The sequence below is a fragment of the Stomoxys calcitrans genome, chromosome 5, assembly GCF_963082655.1.
Source record: "Stomoxys calcitrans chromosome 5, idStoCalc2.1, whole genome shotgun sequence".
Taxonomy (NCBI): Eukaryota; Metazoa; Arthropoda; class Insecta; order Diptera; family Muscidae; genus Stomoxys; species Stomoxys calcitrans.
The window spans coordinates 50,555,667-50,580,263 of record NC_081556.1 but is presented as its reverse complement, the minus strand read 5'-3'; the positions used below and the strand labels follow the sequence as shown (position 1 = coordinate 50,580,263).

Here is a 24,597-nt window from a genome sequence, read left to right as displayed (position 1 = left end):
TTAGGCGAGGGGAAAATGGTAGGAAAAACAACAAAAACACTGAGAACAAAGAAGGTTTTATAACTTTTGCCTAGGCGCACATATTTTTATTTAATAAAACTGAAAACGGATATGCTCAGATTTCCGGTGTTACTAAAACTTTTGTGAATAAACACCCCATGGCATATGACAAACAAAATAGAAAAAAACAACAAAACTTTTCAAACAAAGGACCTGTATAAGGTGGTGTACGCCGTCAGTTTATGACAATTGTCTACTGTTGGAAATAATTAGCACACTTTGTGGTCCACAAGTCAGTAAAATTATTCTTTTTTTTTTTTTAAAAAGAGAAAAAAAAGTGTGTGGTCTGTTTTTCAAAAAGTTCATTAAAATTAATTACATTTTATTTTTCTTTCTCTTTGCAGCTCCCCAACCCCCTCTCCGTTCTTTGTGATGCTTGTGTGATTGGGCTTTGAATTTGTTGTGTTTTTGTGCTGGTTTTTTTTGTGTGCTTGTGTTTTTTTTTCTAACGAATTAGCCAACAAAGTGCATTTTAACGTCATGTCAATGATGTTGTAATCTTCTTAATTTGCAGGGCATTTGAACCTTATCCCTTCCCTGAGAATTCTCGCTTGCAGAGAATATCGATTTGTAATCAAACGTGCGCCATCGCGTATTGTAGGTGTTACGTGTTAAAAATATTTAAACTAGCCGAGTCTAATTAAATCAGAAAACTAAGAAAACAATCAATCTAAACAACCTTCACTACCTAAAATAGTGTTGGTAAACAGAAAGCCGCAGCAGCACTAGTCGCCGTAGAAGAAGAATAAATCTTCAAATCTTGATCTCAAATAAAACCAAAGAGCAGCGCATGCTACAACCTTCCGCAATGGGATTATTAAGAAGTCTTATAAAATGGCTATCGCTATTAGCTGTAGTCACAGCATATTGTAAGTATACACCTATTTTAATATTGGGTTGCCCAAAAAGTAATTGCGGATTTTTCATATAGTCGGCGTTGACAAATTTTTTCACAGCTTGTGACTCTGTAATTGCATTCTTTCTTCTGTCAGTTAGCTTGCTTTAGAAAAAAAGTGTAAAAAAGTATATTTGAATTAAGTTCATTCTATGTTTTATTAAAAATGCATTTACTTTCTTTAAAAAAATCAGCAATTACTTTTTGGGCAACCCAATAGAGATTTATTTTTATACTTTTGTTTTTTCCAGTTGTAAAATTTTCATATATTTTAGGGTAAAGACAACAATAAATTTTAGAGTTTGACATATTTATGGGGATTTCATGCACTTATATGGGATTATGAACACTTTTTGAGTTAGTGTCCAATGGGAATAATTTTAAGCACATTTTTCCAGCGAAAGATTAAAAATAATTCAATAAAAAGGTATCAGGTTTTTATTGTCAACGATTTTCAGCGATTCGTATATCCACCACCTTCTAATGGGAATGTTCTTTGTGTAGCATAGGTAACCATGTCCTCCAGTGACGCTAACATTAGAAACAAGTAAAAAAAAGTCGTTAAGTGCGGTCGGGCCGAACTTTGGATACCACCCGAGGTGGTGGGTATCCAATCTTTTGTCATAATCCGTTATGAACCGTCATAATCCGTCATAAACCTTTCGTCATAATCCGAACCTTTCGTCATAATCGTCATAATCCAACCTTTCGTCATAATTCATCTTTTGTGATAATCCATCTTTTGTCATAATCCGGCCAGCAGCTATATCCGAAATATGGTCCGATTTGGACCAAATTCGACACGAATATTGAGTGGTCTAATAAGTACATTGTTTAATTTTGTAGAACAAAATATTGGTATTTTTGGTAGCCATATCCAAATATGGACCGATCTGAACCATATACGACACGGATATCGAAAAGCCTAACATAAAACACTGTGTCAAATTTCAGTGAAATCCGATGAAAATGTGCCTTTTTCGGGGGTAAGACTTTACATCGAGAGATCGGTCTATGTGGCAGCTAGATCCAAATCTGGACCGATCTAAGCCAAATTGAAAAAGGATGACGAAGGGCCTCACTGTCCCAAATTTCGGCGAAATCGGACAATAAATGCGCCTTTTAGGGGCCCAAAACCTTAAATCGAGAGATCGGTCTATATAGCAGCTATATCCAAATTTGGACCGATCTAAGTCAAATTGATGGAAGTTGTTGAAGGGCATAACGCAACTTACTGTCCTAAATTTCGTCGAAGTCGGATATAAGCCATATTGAAGAAGGATGACGAGGGGTCTAACCTAACTCACTGTCCCAAATTTCGGTGACATCCGACAATAAATGCGACTTTTATAGGTCCAAGGAATTAAATCGAGAAATCGGTCTATATAGAAGCTATATCCAAATCTGGACCGATCTAGGCCAAATTGATGAAGGCTATCGAAGGGCGTAAGGCAACTCACTGTCCCCAATTTCGGCGAAATCGAACAATAAATGCGTCTATTTTTGGGCCCAAAACCTTAAATCGAGATATCGATCTATATGGCAGCTATATCCAAATCCGGACCGATCTGGGCCAAATTAAAAAAAGTTGTCGAAAAGCCTAACTTAACCCACTGTTTCGAATTCGGGTGACATCGGACAACAAATGCGCCTTTTATGGGTCCAAAGCCTTAAATCGAGTGATCGGTCTATATGGCAGCTATATCCAAATCTGGACCGATCTAAGCCAAAATAAAGAGGGATGTCTAAGGACCTAACACAACTCTCTGTCCTAACTTTTGGCAAATCGGGCAATAAATGCGCCTTTTATGGGCCCAAGACCTTAAATCGAGAGATCGGTCTATATGGCAGCTATATCCAAATCTGAACCGATCTGGTCAAAATTGAAGAAGGATATCGACTGTCCTAACAGAACTCTCTGTCCCATATTTCACCGGATAGTAAATGTGGCTTTTATGGGCCCAAAATCCTAAATCGGCGGATCGGTCTATATGGGGGCTATATCAAGATACAGTCCGATGTAGCTCATCTTCGAACTTAACCTGCTTATGGACTATATATATATTTTAGGGTCGGAAATGGGTCGGAAACTTGCAAAATTAAATCCAATTTGAAGTAATTACTACATAGGGTCGGAAATGGATATTTCGATATGTTGCAAACGTAATGACAAAATGAATATACCTCCATCCTTCGGTAGTGGGTATAAAAATGTTCAGCGTTGAGTTTCCCTTCACTTCACTTCACAATTGTGAGCCTTTTAGTTTTGTTAAAATTCTCTGCGAAAAGAAGTAATTTAGCGAAATGTTGTTCGGACCCGGTTTTAAAAAGTAAGACTCCGTACGTGGTAGTGTAATTTCAAACCGTTTCTATACGGTGTTGCGTGTACAGTATTAAGAAACTATGCAAATTTATTGTATTTTTTTCTGACAGGTTTTTTAACCTATTCATTTTTCTCTGAATGTTTTCCCGCAATTTGGAAAGATAGCTTTATTAAGCTAATATTTCACGATCAGACATGTCAACTCCTTCATCGGCAAGGGCTGCCGCCTTAGTGTACAACACACTGCTACAACAACCTTGTTGACCACGTACAAAGCAATTGGCCGGTCTGTGGTAAGTTATGCAGCGCCAGTGTGGTCACGTCAACTTTGTGACACGCAGTGGAATAATATTCAGATCTGTCAGAATGCCGCCCTCCGAACTGCGACGGGCTGTCTCCTTAGTTCTCATGTGAACCACCTCCATCAGGAGACAAATCCAAATCATCATCTTGTGGATAGATACCCACCGCCCAGAAGCCTTAAGGTTGATCTACACGATCTAGAGCGTGAGGTCCAGCGCTACAAGAGAGAACCTCTAGATCAAGCGGCATATCAAGCGGGTCTGAACAACATTCATGCAGACACGGTAGCAGACGCGTTAATTGGCTACCGGGTGAATGTAGTCCTTGGAGAACGACCGCCACCCATTGCACCCGAAGAAATCGACCTCCCCCGGCAAACCAGAGTGGTTCTGGCTCAATTACGTTCCGGCAGATGCAGCCGCCTCAATTCCCACAGAGCTAGGATTGATGCCGACGTGCAAGATGTATGTCCCGATTGTAACCAGGGACCGCACGATACACGTCACCTGTTTAACTGCCCGGCCAGACCCACTCGACTCAGACCCAGATCCCTGTGGACGCATCCCATCTTAGTCGCGGAGTTCCTGCGTCTTGACACTCAACAGAATCAAGCAGACGAAAGATAGTACACAATAAACTGCTACAACAACAACAACAACAACCAAGTTTCTGCGTATTCGTTATGAGTGCAGAAAAAACCCATGGGTGTCGTGAGCAGTGTTGCCACTCAAGAAAATTATTTCCTACCAAAATTTTAGAAAAATCCTACCAAAACCTACCAAAATACAAACCAAAAATGTGGAATGTGTTTTTATACCCGCCATCGGAGACTAGGCTATTTTGTCATTCCATTTGAAATACATCAATTTAAACATTTTCAACTCTACAAGCGATATAGTACTGTCGTTATTCATAAAGGATCTAACCACGTCCGTCCGTTCACTGATGGCCTATATGCTTTCGTGATACTATCTCAGAGTTGCCAGGTCATGTATGCTAGATCGAATCTGCTCAGAAGCAATTCTTAAGTTTTGTTCTCAGAAGACAAACGCTTGGGCGATTTGCCATCACTGTCTGATTGAAAAACTTACATAGATATTAGAGCTTTCGAGTAAAGACATTTTTTGAAGCCCTCGAGAAACAGGAGTATAGTTTTCTTCTTAAACAGAAGTAACTCTTCTTAATGTTCTGAATATTCGAAAACCATTAGGCATTTTAAAGTGTTCTGGTTGGCTGAAAGTAGGAACTAAAAGGCTGAAACGGAAGATGGATTCGGTATTACTAATCGGGCCCATGCCACTATGGACATACACCTAAGCCAGTAATCGCCTTGTAGTGCGCTCTAAATAATAAAGAAGTAACCTCGAAAAAGAAAATCTAAGTTAGGAATTCCGTACTGCTTACAAAATCTTCATTGTTTTCTATGCCACGCCCCTAAGTTGGTTTATTTCTGGAATTGTGTCCCTACCTAAGTGCATGTATCTGTGAGACGCGAAAGCCGGGTAATGACATAGGAAATACTCCAATGTCTCATCATCTTCCCCGCATGCATACTCCAACAACAATTTATCTAGTGCGTAATTATTTTTCATAATTTTTCTCAAAACTTTTCCACAATCTCTCGTATGAAAATCATTGAATCATTTTCAATAACTTTGTTTCTGTTTTCAAGTGTTTTGCATCAATTGATTTTTCTTCTCAATATCAAGTGACTAGATTGAAAAGTAAATGAATCATCTGTAATGTAAGTCTAATATCCAAAAGGAATTTTAATTGAATCATGTTTTCTTAAATTCAAAAAAAAAATATATATTGAAAAAACTTGCATAATTTAATCCAATTTGAAGTAATTACTACATTACATCCTTAAAAAAACTAGCAGAGTTATTTATTGTTATCCAAAGCGTAGGTTAGTTTTGGCTCATTGTGATACCCTAGTTTTTGGGGCAAAAATTTGGGGGGGGGGAAAGATCAAAGTCCCTAGGTAATAGATCAAGATATAAGAAGTCAGGCTACACACACATAAAGGAAGTGCTCAATCATGTATTCCTCATTAAGGTTGCCTCTTTAGTAGCCATTATGCAAGGTTATCATTGGTATTGCCATGAGGCAAATAGAAAAATGTCCATTTATAGCCTCCGTTATGATGTTCAGGGATCTCTTGCCGTAGGTTAGGTTAGAGTGGCAGTCTTTTAAGTAGACACACTTAGACATTTTTGGCCCACGGCAGCGACAGTTCAAAGACTCTGGTTGGAGTCGAATGTACGACCCACGAAGTTGTATTCCGAAGTTGCTATCAGGGCAACCACCTAATTTAAACAATTCACTAAAATACAGATTTCTTACACATTTCGACATCATTATCATATAAGAATCAAGGACTTGAGGTCTGCCTTGCTGGTCACACTATAGCACTTACTTTACTTTAACTGGCTATGACAGAACATTTGTTGCACTAGCCGAACGTAGAAAAGGGTTCCCAGCGCCTCGGTCTTCTGCGCTCATTTTAAATCTCTAACACCAAGTTTCAGGGTGTCTCCCACCATTTGATCTTTCCATCTGGCTTTTGGTCGTCCCGGTTTGGATGTACCACCGTGTTTGCCTTCAAAAGACATCTTTGCTGGAGCTTCTTCATCTATTCTGACAACATGACCTAGCCAACGCAGTGGTTGTATGTTCATACATGTAACTATGCTATTGCCGTCATATAACGCATACAGCTCGCGATTCATACGATGCCCATATTCTCTATTAACGCAAACTGTTCCATATATTTTACGAAGAATCTATCTCTCGAACACTCTAAGTACTGTTTCGTCTGCTTTCACAACTACCCATGCCTTAGACCCATATAACAACACGGGTAGTATCAGTGTCTTGTATAGTGTAATCTTCGTCTTTCGAGAGGTGGCCTTGTTTCTGAACTGCTTATTTAACACAAATTAGCATATGTTTGCCAGTATTATCTTCGCTTAATTTCAAAATTGGTGTGATTTCGTTTCGGTTACAGCGGTGCCGAGGTAAATAATGTTGCTGACTATCTTAAAGTTGTGGTTCCCAACTCTGATTGATTGTTTTGGGCGTTTTGGGAGTTGATATCATCCATTTACTGCCAGAACCATTTTCACTGATTCCCTTTCGAATCTATCAAAGGCTGCAGTTACTACATCCGGTGACCGAGCCTTGATATCGATGTCGTCGGCATAGACGAGTAGCATTTGTTGTCTTGTGAGTAGTGTGCCATATCTATTCACATCTGCATCTCGTATAATCTTCTGCAGCAAGATATTAAAGAGATCACACGATAAGCTGTCTCATTGTCTAAAACCTCGTTTCGTATTAAATGGTTCGGAGAGAATCTTTTCTATTCTTACTGAGGAACGTGTATCATCAAGTGTCATCCTGCGAAGTCTTATTAGTTTTGGACGGATACCAATCTCAGACATCAGATTATCATAGAGCTTGAAATTGAATCGGACAGCACTCATTGATTTTTGAGAAGTTTGCCCCAGTTCCTTAATGGAATGTTCATGGGCAAATTTGCGTTTGCATTGCAAAATCAGACACGGCTTGAAATACCTTCGAACGTAAAGGGGTATCAATACCAGCTTTCTTGCCAACAATGAGATGATAGGTGTTGATTTGTCCTTCTCGGGTCTTTTCCAGTATTTGGCGCAGAGTGAATATCTGGTCTAGGGTGGATTTACCAGGTCTAAAGCGGCATTGATAGGGCCCAATTATTTTTTTTTTTACTTTAGGTATTAATCTTTCACACAGTACGCTCGAGGGTATCTGAAGTTTGCACATTCCGTCTTGCCTCCTTTCTTGTGTACAGGACATAGTATGCTGAGGTTGTAATCATCGGGTATGCGTTTTTCTAGCCAGATTGCGCAGAAAAGGTCGCCTCCGGTCTTAAATAGTTCAGCGGGTAACCCGTCGACTCCTGCTGCCTTGTCGTTCTTCAGTCAGGTCACTGCTACTTGCACTTCATTCTGACTAGGTCATTCTATACCATCATTAGGGATCGGTTCTGCGGTATTCTCTTCGACACCATCGTCGAACACTAGCTATTGGCTATGGTGTTCTTTCTATATTTTAAAATTTCCTTCTTTGTCTCTGTCATATGTAATGGAATATGTAAGGGGGGAAAAACGTCTTGCTGCAATCTATAAATTTCAGCATTATTTAGAAAATATCCACCTCAAAAAATGTATTTGGATGATGTCGCTTGGCCTCACAACATTGAAGAAAACTTTTAAATTATAAACTGTGAACAGAAATGTTTTCTTCTGTTTATTCCACTGTATTGAAAGAAACGTGCCGTGCCTATATGTTGGCTGGCGTTTCGTGTATGAAATGGAAATTCCTCAACCACTTCGGCTGTTATCATTTAAAAGAATCCACAATCATAAAATTACAACTTGATACATAATTTTCATAAATTTTTATGTGTATGTTATTCTAGCGAACAAAATGAATGTGATTGGAATTTCAATGAGTATTTAAAGATCTTGAACATTTAGATATTAGGAAAAAAGTATTGTCACGCTAGTACTCTTCAAAAACAAAGTATAATGTCTAATCTAAGGTGATGAGAACATGACTGAGGTCATTGCATTTATAAAAAATCAAATGAATCAACAAAACTTTTATATATGTTTGAATTTTTAGACAATTGCATTGTGCGGTTATTGCTGATTGTTAAAATTACATCACTGTTAACCAATATCAAATAATAATTTATTCGAAATTAAAACCCAATCATTTCACATATACCTCATCTATTCGAGAGCATTATTCAACCATGAAAGCTAAAAATATTCCATATTGTTTGCTTCGATTCAACTCACCTCAGCTCATGCAAAAATATATCTATTACTGATTTGGAGCCCAAATGACGATCATAGTTCAGTGGATGACTTTCTTCAACCATGTTGTAAATTACCAACAAACTGGGATAAATGTATCAATTTTCTAAAAATATCTTCTATTCTTCTGAGTGATTCTTTTTTTTATTTTGCCATATCTATCTATGTTATTCTATTCTTGCGACTTGTTGTCTCATTTATTGAGCGGGGTCATCATTCAATTAAAATTGATTAAATGCATGAATTTTGCGCAAAATTTTTCTGTGCCTCTGTCTCGGGCAGAGACATGATGTGTTTAGTGTTGATTATTATGATTTAAATTAGTTTTCACGAGCTTCGGTGATGGCAATGACCAAATTGCGAAACATCAACAAGTTTCAATTGAATTTTCCGTTCGAATGCGAAAAAAAACATAAACAGCGGCCTTTGGTATCTAAATTTAAAGAAAAACAAGTTAAAAGGCGTTAAATTCGGTCGGGCCGAACTTTGGATACCCACCACCACAGGTATATATGTAAACCACCTTTCGTCATAATCCGGTGAAAAATGCATAATTTATGCCCCCATACCAACTTTATTGAAATATGGTCCGATTTGGACCAAATTTGACACGGATATTGATATGTCTAATAAGTACAAGTCATTGTTGAATTTTGTAAAGGGTGATTTTTTTGAGGTTAGGATTTTCATGCATTAGTATTTGACAGATCACGTGGGATTTCAGACATGGTGTCAAAGAGAAAGATGCTCAGTATGCTTTGACATTTCATCATGAATAGACTTACTAACGAGCAACGCTTGCAAATCATTGAATTTTATTACCAAAATCAGTGTTCGGTTCGAAATGTGTTCATTCACCGTAACGTTGCGTCCAACAGCATCTTTGAAAAAATACGGTCCAATGATTCCACCAGCGTACAAACCACACCAAACAGTGCATTTTTCGGGATGCATGGGCAGTTCTTGAACGGCTTCTGGTTGCTCTTCACTCCAAATGCGGCAATTTTGCTTATTTACGTAGCCATTCAACCAGAAATGAGCCTCATCGCTGAACGGTGAATGAACACATTTCGAACCGAACACTGATTTTGGTAATAAAATTCAATGATTTGCAAGCGTTGCTCGTTAGTAAGTCTATTCATGATGAAATGTCAAAGCATACTGAGCATCTTTCTCTTTGACACCATGTTTGAAATCCCACGTGATCTGTCAAATACTAATGCATGAAAATCCTAACCTCAAAAAAATCACCCTTTAGAACCAAATATTGGTCTTTTTGGTAGCGATATCCAAGTATAGACCGATCTGAACCATATACGACCCGGTTGTCGAAAAGCCTAACATAAGTCACTGTGTCAAATTTCAGCGAAATCGGATTATTAATGTGCTTCTTAAGGGGCCAAGACTTTAAATCTAGAGATCGGTCTATATGGCAGCTATATCCATATCTGAACCAATCTGGGCCAAATTGAAGATGGCTGTCGAAGGGCCTTACATAACTCACTGTCTCGAATTCCGGCGAAATCGGTCAATAAATGCGTCTTTTATGGGTCTAAAACCTTAAAACGAGAAATCGGTCTATATGACAGCTATGTCCAAATCTGAACCGATCTGGGCTAAGGATGTCGACTGGCCTAACACAACTCACTGTCTCAAATTTCAGCAAAATCGGATGATAAATGTCGCTTTTATGGGCCTAAGACCCTAAATCGGCGGATCGGTCTATAAGGGGGCTATATCACGATAAAGTCCGATATAGCCCATCTTCGAACTTAACCTGCTTATGTACAAAAAAAGAATCCGTACAAAGTTTCAGCTCAATATCTCTACTTTTAAATACTGTAGCGTGATTTCAACAGATAGACGGACGGACAGACAGACGGACGTGGCTAGATCGTCTTAGATTTTTACGCTGATCAAGAATATATATACTTAATAGGGTCGGAAATGGATATTTCGATGTGTTGCAAACGGAATGACAAAATGAATATACCCCCATCCTTCGGTAGTGGGTACAGAAATTAATATTAAACGAAAAATTATATTTTCTTTTGAGGCAAAGTTTTTGGATATTAGAACTAAATGTTAAAATCTTCTATCAAAATCTATTTTATGTTCACTGAAGCTGTTTTGTGCTCTTTCCAAGTGCTCGTAGAATATATGTTGGATTGTTTTTTATTTTACACCGGTTTGGATAAAAAATTTAAGAATGATAATGTATGTATAACTATGCTGTTAGTAAACGAACTAGTTCAGTTGAACGGGTCACTGAGATGAACTATATAAACTAACTGAACTAACAATTTCAGTTTGCAGAAAAAGCTCAAGAGAGAGGTCACAAGTATGGCATGTATAGATCAACTCTATATAAATGTTACAAATTTGGCTTTTATGAACAAAGTAACAAATTATCTATAACTAATGTCGTGTTTCATAGCAAATACAGTACGTTGCACCGTCTTTTAATATTAAAAGACGGTGCAACGTCTTTTAATATTAATCGTAAATTTTTCCTCACATTCTGCGAATTGTAAACATATAAAATTTCTGTGATTCATGTTTTTAATATTACCTGTAATATTTTTAATAACAATAAAAGAAAATGAGTCATACGTTCATAGTTCAAAGCTTACGAAATACTAATTAACCCATTGTTGGATATTAGATGATAGCATTTGTTTGCATATCACCTATTTCCTGCTTTAAAATTTTCCAAATTTCTCCAAATCTTTGAGGGAAATCTATCATAAATATTTACATTATCAAAGCTATTTTTGAAAAGAAATTTCAAATTTATAACGTATTTTGTGCATGTGATCATTCATTTGTTTGAGTCATCAAAACAATCCTCCACATCACCATCTCCCACATTATGCGCCATGCATCTTCAACTGTAGAATGTGTAGACATTTGTTCGAATTAAAATCATATAAAGATGCATCATTATGGAATTATTGTATCAAGTGTAGATGTATTGTATGCTACGTTCAATGTATATTTGTGCCACTAACTTTATGGGATTAAAACCAGAATACCAGAAACCGAGAGGGATCATAAATATGTTTGCAATGTGGTAAATTTTAATGATCGGTAGCTTAAAGCAGCAGGAACAGCAGCAGCGCCATACTATGGCACATTTGCCACATGACAAACAGACACTTGGCCAGACTGAGACAATGAAGCTGCCGAGCATTATCAGCCAGTCAGCCATCCAGTCATTTTCCAAATGATTCAAAGTTAAACAGGAAATAAACAATTTAAATGCGTGCAAATATGGAGGGTATACTTGTACACTAAGAGCAAATGTAAAAAAAATAGGCATAAAACAAAGAATGGACCTAAACAAAATACCATGAACAAAACACAAACAACAAAGAAAACAGGATGCATGATGTGTTAGAATTGATGGGGGGACCCAGGGGGAAGATGGATAATTTGGGCTGTGTTATAATTAAAATAATGAAGAACTCACCATGACCGCAAAACTGGGGACATGTTAAACTATGCTACAATGGGCTAGTGGTAATGTGTCCATTTTTTTTTAAAAGAATTAACGCATATGGAAAATAATAAGAACCAAATCTAAGTCAAAAACAAGTAAAAGCTTGCGAAGTTCGGCCGTACCGTATCTTATATACCCTCCACCATGGATCGCGTTGGTCAAGTTCTATGCCCGATAACTCTTTATGGGCAAGAAAACGATATTACATAAGACTTGCTACTATATTTGAGCTATAGCAGGTTATGGAGCGATTCCGGTCATATTTGGTTTGGATGTTGGAGACCATAGTAGGTCAGGTTAGGTTAGGTTGAAAAGAGGGAGCTGATATTAATCCGCCCCATGCCACTATGGACTTACACCTAAGCCATTAATCGCCTTGTCGTGCGCTCTAAAAACTATAAAGTAACCTCTAAAAAGAAAATTTCAAGTTAGGAATTCCGAGCTACTTACAAAATCCTTAATTGTTTTCAATACCACTCCCCTAAGTTGGTTCATGTCTAATATTGTGTCTCCACCTAAGTGCCGTTGTCTGTTGGACGCGAAAGCCGGACAATGACACAGGAAATGCTTCAACATCTCAGCATCTTCGCCGTATGCCCTACACATGCTATCCCTTGCCGCACCAATTTTACATACATAAGCGAGATCGTAGTCCTTTGTGTCCCGTTATGATACCAATAGCTATACTGACCTCCTTCTTCCTTCCTTTCAGTAATAGTTTCGTCTTCTCACGATCTGGATCCCCCCATAGAATTTTCGCTATCCTACTGACCGTTTCGCTGTTCCACAATCTTGCATGCGCTTTCGTCGCCCACTCCCTTATCTCGGACTGCTTCGACCCGAAAAGCTTCGGGTTAACCAAGTTTATTGAGGGCAGTCCTCTTGCCTTCACCGCCAAATCGTCTGCCCTTTCATTTCCCCTTACTCTGTTATGGCCCGGTACCCAAACGATGCGGATTTTGACATCCACAGAGAAGGCTTTAAACTCCTTCCTACACTGCAAAACTGTTCTCGACTTTACCGTCCTGGTTGTTATTGCCCTTATGGCAGTTTTGCTGTCGGTAAAGATTTTCACACTCGACGTCCTCGTGTTAGTACCACACTACCGCACGCATTCCGTGATCGCCCGGATATCCGCCTGCAGGACCGTATTATGGTCCAGGCCCACGCTGTCCTCTAGCTTTGATCCATATGTGTAACATTATCTTCCAGATGGCAATTCTATGGTTCCGTCAATCCAAGACTGTGCCGATGGCAGCAGTGCCTCGCACTCGATTTCAAGGTTCATCTCAGGTATGCGATTGGAAACCTCTTCCCTTCCTTCCAGGTTTCCTATCGCCTCGATTATACCGCGATGGTATGAACTGCTCTCATCCTCAATCCATTCTCCCATCGCCTTAAGTCTCATAGCCGCATTGGCTTCCTCACACTTAATCTGTATGTCAATGGTTCGGATATCTAGAATAATCTCCAATGCTTTAGTGGGCGTGGGCGTGATCCTCATCGCTCCGCCTATGCCAAGACAACATGTTCTCTGAACCTGTTGTATGGTCCTTATGTTGGACTTTTTCTCCATAGCAGTCCACCAAACTACTGAGGCGTAAGTAAGTATTGGTCTAATCACGCTCCTGTAGAGCCAGTGGACTATCCTAGGATTCAGACGCCATTTCGAGTCTACGGCCCGTCTACATAGTGCCCAACAACTGTGAGCCTTCTCAGTACGATCCTGAATGTGACACTTCCAATTCAGTTTCCTGTCCAAGATCACACCAAGTATTTGACCTTGTCAGATATCGAAATCGTCTTTTTGAGGAAACGTGTTGCGTTAAATTGGCCCACCTTCGTCTTCCTCGTGAACAGGCATATTTCAGTCTTCTCTGGGTTAACATAGAGACCTCAGGGTCTAGCCCAGTCATATGTCATATGCAAGACCCTTTCGGCCCTTCTGCATAGGTCGTTTGGATCTTTACCCCTTAGAAGTATTATAACATCGTCTGCGTAGAAGATGGGTTCAAATTCCTCCTCAGTCAGCATCCGTAATAGAGGTCACCCATAGGAGTGGCGATAAAATGCCCCCCTGTGGCGTGCCCTGTGCCAATTTCTCCCTTATATTTATGCCATGGGACACACAATTTATCCATCTGTTCCTTACCATATGGTTTATCCAGTCTCTAAGGACCGGGTCCACCCGGTACTGGTCTAAGGATTGGATCAGTGTGTCGGTCCGCACATTGTTAAAAGCTCCCTCGATGTCTATGCATACCGCCAGTGTGTACGTTTTGGCATCGAAGGATTCTTCTATTTTATGCACAACCTCGTGCAGGGCAGTCTCAACTGAGTCATGCTGTTTGTATTTGAGCATTTCGCTGGATGTCCTAGTCTTTATCATGGTGTCCACAATACGTTCCATGGTTTTGAGTAGAAAGGACGTAAGGCTTATGGGTCTGTAGGCCTTTGGAGTCGCATAACTTGCCTTGCCTGGCTTGGGTATAAACACCACCCTTGCTTCCTGCCAGGCTTTCGGAGTATATGCAAGTCCCAGGCAAGCTCCCGATTTAAGGTCTTGGGCCCATAAAGACTTCGCTGAAATTTAGGACAGTGAGTTGTGTTAGTCATCTCGACCCGACATCATTCTACAATTTGGCTTAGATCGGTCCAGATTTGGATATATCTGCCACATAGACCGATCTCTCGATTTAAGGTTTTGGCCCCATAAAAGGCGTATTTATTACCCGATTTCGCTGAAATTTGATACAGTGACTTATATTAGGCTTTTCGACATCTGTGCCCTATATGGTTCATACCTGTCTTATGGGTGCATAAATAATGCATTTTTTTTACCATATTATGACTAAAGCTGGTTTACATGTACATCCGAGGTGATGGGTATGCAAAGTTCAAAGTTCCCGAACTGAACTTAATGCCTTTTTACTTGTTATATAAATAACGAAGACTAGATATAAATAAGTGAAAGCGTGTAGAATAAAATTATGACCTTCAACTAAATTCATTTTATATAATTTTTAGTAGAATCCTTGGTGGTGGGTTCCCAAGAATCGGAACTCAAATCTTGGGAACACACCACCAGCAAAAATTAAAGCTTCTAGGAAGTGAACAAGAATGATCGAGAGACCGGTTTACATGAGAGCAATATCAGGTTAAATTCTTATATGGACCATATTGGAAGTCATAACAGAAAATCGCATGCAAAATTTCAGTCAAATCGGACAAAAATTGCGGCTTGTAACGACTTAAGAAGTTAAATCAGGAGATCGGTTTATATGGGAGGTATATCTAAATCTGAACCTATATGACCCATTTGCAATCCCCAACGCTCTTCATCAATATTGATTATCTGTGCAAAATTTAAAATTGCAAAATTACGACCGCTATCGTGATTTCAACAGACGGAAGGACGGACGGACATGGTTAGATCGACTCAGAACGTCGAGACGATCAAGAATAAATATACTTAATGGGGTCTTATACGAATATTTCGAGGAATGACAAGATTAGTATACCCACATCCTATGGTGGCGGGTATAATTATAATGGTTATTGGTCTTAAGTAAGAAAGCTGACACTCAAATCCTTTTAAATTTTCAACAGGTTTTGTGAATTGACTATTTAAAATGACCACGCATAAAATGTTTTCGCTCAACTTGGAAACTATTTTCTTCTAATATTCTTACAGAACTATTTTTTAAGTGGTAACCATTTGGTAATGACAAGATTAGTATACCCACATCCTATGGTGGCGGGTATAATTATAATGGTTATTGGTCTTAAGTAAGAAAGCTGACACTCAAATCCTTTTGTATTTTCAATAGGTTTTGTGAATTGACTACTTAAAATGACCACGCATAAAATGTTTTCGCTCAACTTGGAAATTATTTTCTTCTAATATTCTTACGGAACTATTTTTTAAGTGGTAACCATTTGGTAATTTTTCAATATTGATGCAATAATACCTCATGATATTTTAAAGCGAATATCGTTTTCACAAACGACTAAGGTGTCTATGAAATGTTGTACAAATGAACAAATGAGCACATGGAAATGAGTATAAATAATGTTTAAACAACTCTGGTGTAAATGGAACCATAAATTAGAAGTCAGCGGTTTTAATATTCCACAGTTTTAAAAATTTTGGTATATTTTTATGTTATTGATGGCGATCATAAAAGCCTCACAGCTTTCCTGGCATTATAATATATTTATATTTTAGTGTCCATATTCTTAGTATAAAATATTCGTTTTTAATTATCCCATTTCTTTGGATGGACACATTTTTTCATTAATTTTTCCAAAAAAATATGTTCATCTAATTTTTGCCATAACAATATTTTAAAATCGTACGAGAAGAACATATATATCAACAATTTCCTAATTTTGAAATATTTTGAGCTGATACATTTCAAGCATTGAAAGAAGCTATCATTTTGTGGGTCATTTCACTTTAGCCAGAGAATTTTGTGCATCCGCATTTTTCGACACTGTTTGTTTGTTTGTTCGACGGTCCGTCCATACAACTTCCATTCATTCATTTCGGCGGTCGTGAGCGTGTATAATGTTTATTTTTAACAACATACAAAATGTGTATTCCTTTCGTGCGGTGTTTCTGTTTGGACTTTACGGCGAACAGCCAGCCAATCGACCAAGCCACTTCCCCAGCACGCATGTCACGCAATTTTGGACATTATATTGTTGCTTCTGGGTTGCGTTTGTATCCCACAAATCGAAAATGAAAAATATCTTCAAGCAGAGGGATCCAAGAATCATTATCCACACATGTGTGCATTTTGTCTGAGTTGTCACTCCCCTTTGGGCAATTGGTGGAGGGCGCGAACATTATTGGTGCCACTGTTTAATGTTCCATATCAGTCCACAATGGATATAAAATACCATCACAATTTTAATGGCAAACTTCAGCGTGAAAACAATGACCGAGAATGTCTGATAGCTACAAAATTGTGATCAATAAATTTTGTCGTGGTTCTAGCAAATAAAAAGTAACAAAAAATGGCTGTGTAAATATTAAATTAACTTTTGTTCTCATATTTTTATTATTTTAATGTTGCTGTGACGAAGATCTGTTAAAACATTTATATCTGCCCATCTTACTCTGTTTTTCGATCTAATGCGTAGCATTTAACACATGTTGGGGATGTACAATGTTGATGGATAGATAGATAGATGGATGATTGCCTGACAGAGTAACTGAATTCGTTGTAGACATACAGGGTGGCTGATGAAAGCCGCTACCAAAAAAAAATGTAATAACTTTTTTTCTATTTAATAATAATAATTTAATAATTAATTTAATTAATTAATTAATTAATTTAATTAATAATAATTTAATAATTAATTTAATAATTTAATTTAACATGAATAAAAGAAAAATGTATTCCATACACCGAAAAAAAAATGTAGCAATATTCATCATTGTAGCAATATTCATCAGCCACCCTGTATGTATGTTTACATCATTTCAGAGTACTGAGCTTAAAATCCCCTCAAAAGTGATGTTGATGATGAAAGTGTGTGCGTGTGTGAGAGGGATGCTGAACATCTGCTGTTAAGAAAATTTTAATTTTCGGTTTTCGAATAAGATCTGAATTTTTTAATATTACAGATGATGCAATGCTATTACATCAAGTGTGGATAATGAGAGGTTTAATGTCTTAAAATATTAGATTATATATTGAATTTTGAATATTTATAGAAATTTTTCTCTTGGAGTTGGGCAATACTGTAGATTACTTAGAAGGGATTGACGTCGTTTACTAATACAAATAATCCTATAGTTGAAAACTTATCAGTATCTTATTTAGTATTTGCATTGACGAATTATTTCCATATGCATTGATTAGCAAGTGGAGAATTCATCTTAATGAAAATAAATCAGTTCACATTATATTCCTAAAAAACACATTTTACCAACTCCGATACATTTAAACAATGTAAAAATGCCTTATGCAAACACAACCAAATACCTTGGAATGACCCTTGATACCAAAATCAGGTGGAAGGAACATGTAAAAAAGAAAACCCAAGAAATAAAATTGAAATATAGCAAAGTGTATTGCCTGCTAGTGGATAACAGAGTATCAATAAAGAACAAACTGCTGATATACAACCAAATGATCAAGCCCATATGGGCGTATGGAATTCAGCTTTGGGGATGTGCTTCAAAGACGAAAAAGAAAAAATGCAAAAAAACCCAAAATAAAATCCTGGGCACGATTGTCAATGCACCGTGGTATATTAGAAATGCTGATCTTCACAGAGACTTAAAAGTGAAAACAATAGTGGAACAGATCTCCTCCGCCGCACAGAGACACATCAATAAACTGAGGATGCTCGTGAACTCTGATTTAAACATCATATTCGAAAATTATACACTTGCTATAAGGCTTCAAAAGACAACTTCTATGGATTTAGTCCCCAAAACACACATAATTTTTAAGAGTGTAATTTCTGAATTGCGTCTCAACAATTATAAAATGCTTGCTATTAAGTAGCATTAAGTCTTTTAAATTTTTAACTTAAAATTACTTAGTTGTAATAAATAAAATGAAAAAAAAAAAGAATTATTAAAAGTTTTATGGGGAACGTCATTTAATCAGAAATAGAGGAAATGATCATGTGTAAGTCAGCACTTATAAAATGCCCCTATAAATACATGTAGTGCATAATGTTTCTTCAAATATATGTAGTTCGGCGACGCCAAAACAATACGGAAAAAATCAAAAAAATCGATAGTAGAAAACTGAAGTTGGATGAGTCAAAGCAATATGTATTGCAGACTTCTACGGTCCTATTCACAAAACTAAATGTTGATTCCAAATAGGTTTATTTGGCATATTTCCTTTATAGAACTGTCAAATAAACCTATTTCAAGGCTTTAAAAAGTTTTGTGAATAAGGTCGCTAGTCTATAAAAAAAAATATATATATTTCAATTATGAATTGAATTTATAATAGAGACTTCTGATTTTTCGGAATGAAAATGGTCGGATGAAGAGGTTATTAGCCAAAGTGAGATAAAAAACCAGTAAGGAATGGCAAAAGTCGGGCGGTGCCGACTGTATAATACCCTACGCCTAGCCCATAAGTACAATGTGGGACCTAGACCAATACTGAACCAATTTTGATGGACCTCGGCAAGCAAATATGTTCAAACTGTAAAAACTACGTTTGAAAAATGACCACATTATGGCAAACTACCCAATATCTGACGAACGTATATATGGGAGCTGTATTTAATTCTGAACCGATTCCGAGCAAATTTCTCACATAATGTGGTAGTCGTCGAGGAAAGCGGTGTGCAAAATTTAGGCAAGATTGGTCAATAAATGCGCTTGCAGTGGCTCTCAAAGTGAAAGTTAGGCGATATACATATATGACAGCTATATCTAAATCTGGGCCGATTTCTATGAAATTCACCAGTAATATTGAGAGTCATAAGAAAATTCTTCCTGCAATATTTCTCAAAATCGGATGAACATATATGTGAGAGCTATATCTAAATCTTAACCGATTTCGAGCAAACACCTCAGATACTGCGGCAGTCGTCGAGCAAAGCGTTTTGCAAAATTTTGGCAAGATGGATCAATAAATGCGCTTGCTGTGACTCTAGAAGTTAAAATCGGGCGATATATTTATATGAGAGCTATATCTAAATCTGAACCGATTTTCATGAATTTCACTAGTAAGATTGGGAGTCAAGAGAAAATCCCTCTTGCCGAATTTGGAGAAAATCGGTTAACAAAAGACCATTTTATTGCAATATTACTGCAAATCAGGCGAACATATATATGGGAGCTATATTTAAATCTGAACCGATTTTGACTAAACTCTATGTATATTGTGGTAGTCATCGAGGAAAGCGTAGTACAATATTTTGGCAAGATTGGTCAATAAATGTGCTTGCAGTGGCTCTAGGATTGAAAATCTGGCGATATATTGGGTTGCCCAAAAAGTAATTGTCGGTAATATAGTCGCCGTTGACAAATTTTTTCAACGGCTTGTGACACTGTAATTGCATTCTTTCTTCTGTCAGTTATCAGCTGTTACTTTTAGCTTGCTTCAGAAAATAAGTGCGCGAAATTTTGTTTACATTTGTTTGTTTGGCGTCAATTTTACTATTGGTACCACATGTATTGAAAGAAATTCATTTAACAAACCGAATCAACGCCTGTGATATGCACCTTAAACGCAATGAATTCGATCCGTTTTTAAAACGAATCATAACTGGAGATGAAAAATGGATTGTTTACAACAACGTTAGTCGAAAACGATCATGGTCCAAGAATGGTGAACCAGCTCAAACCACTTCAAAGGCTGATATCCACCAAAAGAAGGTTATGCTGTCTTTTTGGTGGGATTGGAAGGGTGTGGTATATTTTGAGCTGCTTCCAAGGAACCAAACGATTAATTCAAATGTTTACTGTCAACAATTGGACAAATTGAATACAGCCATCAAGGAGAAGCGACCAGAATTGGTCAATCGTAAAGGTGTCATATTCGACCAGGACAACGCTAGACCGCACACATCTTTGGTTACTCGCCAAAAACTGAGTAAGCTTGGCTGGGAACTTTTGATGCATCCACCATATAGCCCTAACCTTGCACCATCAGACTACCATTTATTTCGATCTTTGCAAAACTCTTTAAATGGAAAAACTTTCGGCAATGATGAGGCTATAAAATCGCACTTGGTTCAGTTTCTTGCAGATAAAGGCAAGAAGTTCTATGAGCGTGGAATACTAAATTTGCCAGGAAGATGGCAAACGGTTATCGAACAAAATGGCAATTATATATATGATTAAAGTTCATTCTAAGTTTTATTAAAAATGCATTTACTATCTTTTAAAGAATCCGCAATTACTTTTTGGGCAACCCAAATATATATATAAATGAGAGCTATATCTAAATCTGAACCGATTTCCATACATTGGGGGTATACTAACTCAGTCATTCCGTTTGCAACACCTCGAAATATTGATCTGCGACCCCATAAAGTATATATATTCTTGATAGTCTTGACATTTTATGACGATCTAGTCATATCCTTCCCTCTGTCCGTCCGTCTCTAAGTCTGTCAAAATCACGAAAGCGATTGAATGAATAAAGATATCTGCTTAAAATTTTCTTACAGATGTAGGTTGTTGTTGTAGCAGTGTGTTGTACACCGAGGCGGCAGCCCTTGCCTATGAAGGACTTCATCGGGTCAATCTGGTACGTACAACCGGCTGCCATGGGATAGATGTAAGTCGTTGAGGATTGCAATGGGCCTTGGATATCGCACTACATAAACCAATTTCCGGTTTTGACATTTTGACATTTTTCATCCAATTTTATCGATTGACAAAAAGACTTCAGCTGTGACTTTCAACAACTCTGCCAAAGTGGTTCAGGTGTGAATCCGTGTAAGACAGAAGTAGTTCTTTTCAGCTGGAGATACAAGTTACCTACAGTGGCACCTGTCTCCTTGAAAGGAGAGAATGTTCTATTTACTGAATGCTCAAAATACGTGAGTGTTTTGCCGGACAAGTCAAATATTTTGTAAAGGGAAGAAAGGCAAATCTTGCTCTAAACACCTGCAAGAGAACCATTGGTAAAAGTTGGTGGCTTTCCGCGTGTTATGCACTGGGTATATAATGCAGGTGTCTGACCTTTAATGCTATATGGTGTTGTAGTCTGGTGGATAGCGCTTCAGAAGTCCATCTACTGTTCAATACACAGCCGGATACAAAGGGAGGCTTGTTTGTGCATCACCACCGCATTGAGGACGACATCATCTGATGAACTAAATTAAATGCTACACCTTATGCCTTTGGGCATTGTTGTTAATCCAATTACCGCAACTACTACTGTGAGGCCAATGAAGCTTTCTCATTGGTCATGTGGCCGCTCAGACATTGTGTTATCCTTGATAGAATAAATGATGTTCCAGGCAGTATAGATTATACATTGCCTGAACCGTTTTTTGATAAATAATACTGTACCACTATTCCTTATAGAACCGATTGGAACTACGATATCCCTGGTAATAGAAACTAGACGATCAAGTGGGCTTTGGGGTGTACTCCGAAGAACCAGGGCTGGTAATATCAAGAAAATTACTCGACAACTGTAGTGTGTAACAATCGGAGATCCTTGAAATTAAAGAAGTGGTGGAATTGCTGAGATAGAATGTTATAGCGACGATTGGTATAAATATCTTCTTAGACCGCTAGGCAGCTATCAAATCCCTGGAGAACGTATTTTTGACTGCATAAACCCGCCCTTGACTGTCGCTGATCTCTCAACAGATGGCTAAACAGTTCAAAATTGACCTGTTCTGGGTTCTGGACCACAGAAATATCCCAGGGAATGGTAACGCGGAAGAGCTTACGAGACTAGGAACTACCTAACATATTCTACGGGAACTGAAATCTGTGGGTATGTCTCTAGCGACAGATGGTCACAAAATTATGTGGCCTCATATAGACTTGAAGAGATTTACCGCTTTGCTGTCACTGGCTAGAAAAGATGTATCAGTCCGTCATGACAGATCACTGTCTGATCGGAAAATATGCTGACAGAAAGAAGGTTGCCAGTAACGACTTTTGCCGCAGCTGTGAGGACATCGAGGAAGAAGAGAATATAGAACATCTGCTGTGTGTGTCCCGCACTGGCAGTCAGAAAGTGTTTCACTTTAGGTTCTCATTTCTTAGAGAACTTTTCTGATTTAGCGGATGTGAACATTTGCAAGTTGTTGAGCTCTTTAGAGCGATCTAGATGGTTTAACAGTAGGAATTAGAAGGAATATTCCTTCTCACAATGGACAAAAACGTCTAAGTAATTCTGATGGCATACTGCCACTTTAATCTAACCTTACCCAGACAATTTTAATTTATTGTGTTGCTACGGCAGCAACAGGACAAGGCCTATGTTTGGAATTAATCCCACGACCCCCGCATTGACAATCCTAGTACGCCACCATCTTGGCTACCGGGCCGCCTTGCCTCTTTCATTGCTCGAGCTACGATTTTCTAAGAAAGCTCTATTACTGGGTATTTTTGAACCCATTTAGCGTTAAGGATTAAAAATTAAGTTCCTCTTTCATTCACACTATGGTTTTATTTTAAAGTTTGCTCTATATTATTTTGACGAATGTTGACACTACTGAAATATTCCATTAACTTAACCATTGCACTGACAGTAATTTGAAATAATGCATTTAGCAGAACCTCAAAATATTTTCAACCATTCTTATCATTTAAATAAATTATGACCTATGGCATTTGAGCAAATTTCATCGCATTCTGTTTGTTGTTCCATATCAAGAATATCTTCCAACTTTTTTTTTGGTTGAGATCTTTATCGTTTCCATTGAATGCAAGGAAATCAAAAATAATTGAAGATGACAACAAATCTCAGCAACACAAATACTAAGGTGGAAAACAGCAATCTACCAGCACCGATACCTTGACAACATGACTGTCATCAACACCGACCGATATGTCATACTTCATACACTATTCAATCATAGCAAACGACCAGCTGTCTGCCTAGAATATAGAATGAATGAAGAGAGAGAATAACAGGCATGAGATAAAAAAGCACACAAAAAAATCAAAAACAAAAAAAGACAGCTATGACTAAAAATGTAAACCTCAAAGACATGTAGAGAAACCCCATAACCAAACAATGTTCAAATTACGGAAAAACGATAAAACAACCAATGAGTTCAGTGGAAATGCGAGGGCATGTGGAGGAGGTTAAGAAAATAAACAAGAACAATAAACATTCGATGCAAATGCATTCAGTGCCTTCAATAGGAGACGTATGGATTAAGTGTTTTGGAAAACATATTTTATTTATTTGTGCATTTAAGATTGTAGTAAAAATGAAATATCACTTAAAGTACGTTTACATTGGCCACTAAGTGTTGAATCCTGTGTTCTTTAATGGGTAATACCGTATAAAAATAAATCCCATTTTTGCAGGATTTATTTTTAAAACCCAAATCCCGATAAAACCATGAAAGCTGAATAATCGACAAAAGTACCAAAATATGCAACTGTTTCCAAGGATTGTGTATGGTTGTGTGTGATATGCACATTCATTTATACGCATGTGTATGTCACATAAATCCCCAAAATCCCCGTTTACACTGGGACAGGATTTGTTTTTGGATTTAAACTTTGAGTTTAACTGCCATATTTCAAGAGTAGGAATTCAGTGTGAGAATAAGAAGTCGTTTAAAATTAAAAATCTATCTTCTAACTTCCCAACAAAGTGACTAGCGTTCAGTTGAATTCAGTTTTGAGTTCATGCAGGAAAATTACATCAGTATGCAAGGAAACCACCAAACCAAAGGAAAAATTTGTGTTGTATTCAAACATAACTTCCATCACCATCCTCGCATTTGGCAATTTATTCGTGCCACTGGAGTAAAAGAAGGCAATAAAAATCTTTCTGATGTAGCAACAGGGTACACAACCAATAGTTTACTCTATAGGAAAGTGTGGAGCATACAAAAACGTTGGGGCTGATAATACAAATTTGTGGTTACAAAATGATTTTCCATGCCGAAACTACTCTTGTAGGAATTTGTATGCTTGAATACGAGTATAACAACACCGCTATCAACA

The 24,597-nt window shown here is 37.7% G+C and overlaps 1 protein-coding gene across 22 annotated transcripts in view; it reads left to right on the top strand.

The window, feature by feature from the left end:
* Positions 1–24,597, top strand: part of LOC106095735 (cell adhesion molecule Dscam2) — a 433,819-nt gene that overhangs the window by 34,292 nt on the left and 374,930 nt on the right. For all 22 annotated transcript variants that reach the window (XM_013263055.2, XM_059369670.1, XM_059369663.1 and 19 more), the window contains exon 3: positions 575–929. In XM_013263055.2, coding sequence (XP_013118509.2) covers positions 851–929 — 79 coding nt within the window. In that variant the 5' untranslated portion in view covers positions 575–850. The remainder of the gene's footprint in view (positions 1–574; positions 930–24,597) is intronic.